This window comes from Pygoscelis adeliae, unplaced genomic scaffold (assembly GCF_000699105.1).
Source record: "Pygoscelis adeliae isolate BGI_AS28 unplaced genomic scaffold, ASM69910v1 Scaffold79, whole genome shotgun sequence".
NCBI classification, from domain to species: Eukaryota; Metazoa; Chordata; class Aves; order Sphenisciformes; family Spheniscidae; genus Pygoscelis; species Pygoscelis adeliae.
This window is the reverse complement of record NW_008825532.1, coordinates 1,756,646-1,757,117: the sequence shown is the minus strand read 5'-3', so window position 1 is coordinate 1,757,117 and position 472 is coordinate 1,756,646. Positions and strand designations below refer to the sequence as shown.

At 64.2% G+C, this 472-nt stretch overlaps 1 protein-coding gene across 1 annotated transcript in view; it reads left to right on the top strand.

Moving 5' to 3' along the window:
• The window catches only part of RIPPLY1 (ripply transcriptional repressor 1), a gene marked incomplete at its 3' end in the record, with an annotated part of 3,176 nt that extends 2,810 nt beyond the window's left edge, over nucleotides 1-366 (top strand). The window contains exons 2-3 of the mRNA XM_009331726.1: nucleotides 61-131; nucleotides 216-366. Of these exons, the coding sequence (XP_009330001.1) occupies nucleotides 61-131; nucleotides 216-366 (222 nt within the window). The remainder of the gene's footprint in view (nucleotides 1-60; nucleotides 132-215) is intronic.
• Nucleotides 367-472: the final 106 nt, after the last annotated feature.

Genomic DNA, 472 nt, shown 5'->3' with positions numbered 1-472 from the left:
CAGGGAGGAGGGGGCAGCGGGAGCCCTGTGGCAGGTCCCACCCCAACTGTGTCTCCTCAGGCTCGGACTCGGGAGGCGGTGGGGGATGGTGGCCCCGACAAAACGCTGGCGTTTTTCCACCACCCAGTCAGGTACGTCCCCTGCTGCCGGGTGCCCCGGCTGGGCCCGAGGGCAGCGGGCAGGCGGGGGCCCTCACCCCGGGTCTCCCCACACAGGCTCCTCTGGCCCAAGTCCAAGTCCTTTGACTATCTGTACGGCATGGGGGAGAAGCTGCTGGAGAACTTCCCGGTGCAGGCCACCCTCTGCCTCTACGAGGACTCGGGCAGCGAGGAAGAGGAGGAGGAAGAGGAGGAAGAAGAGGAGGAGGAGGAGGAGGAGGAGGAAGAGGAGGCGCAGAAGTTAGAAAGGGAGATGAGCGAGAACGGACATGAGGGGTATAATGGCAGGATGAACACTACGGCGGAAGAAGAAA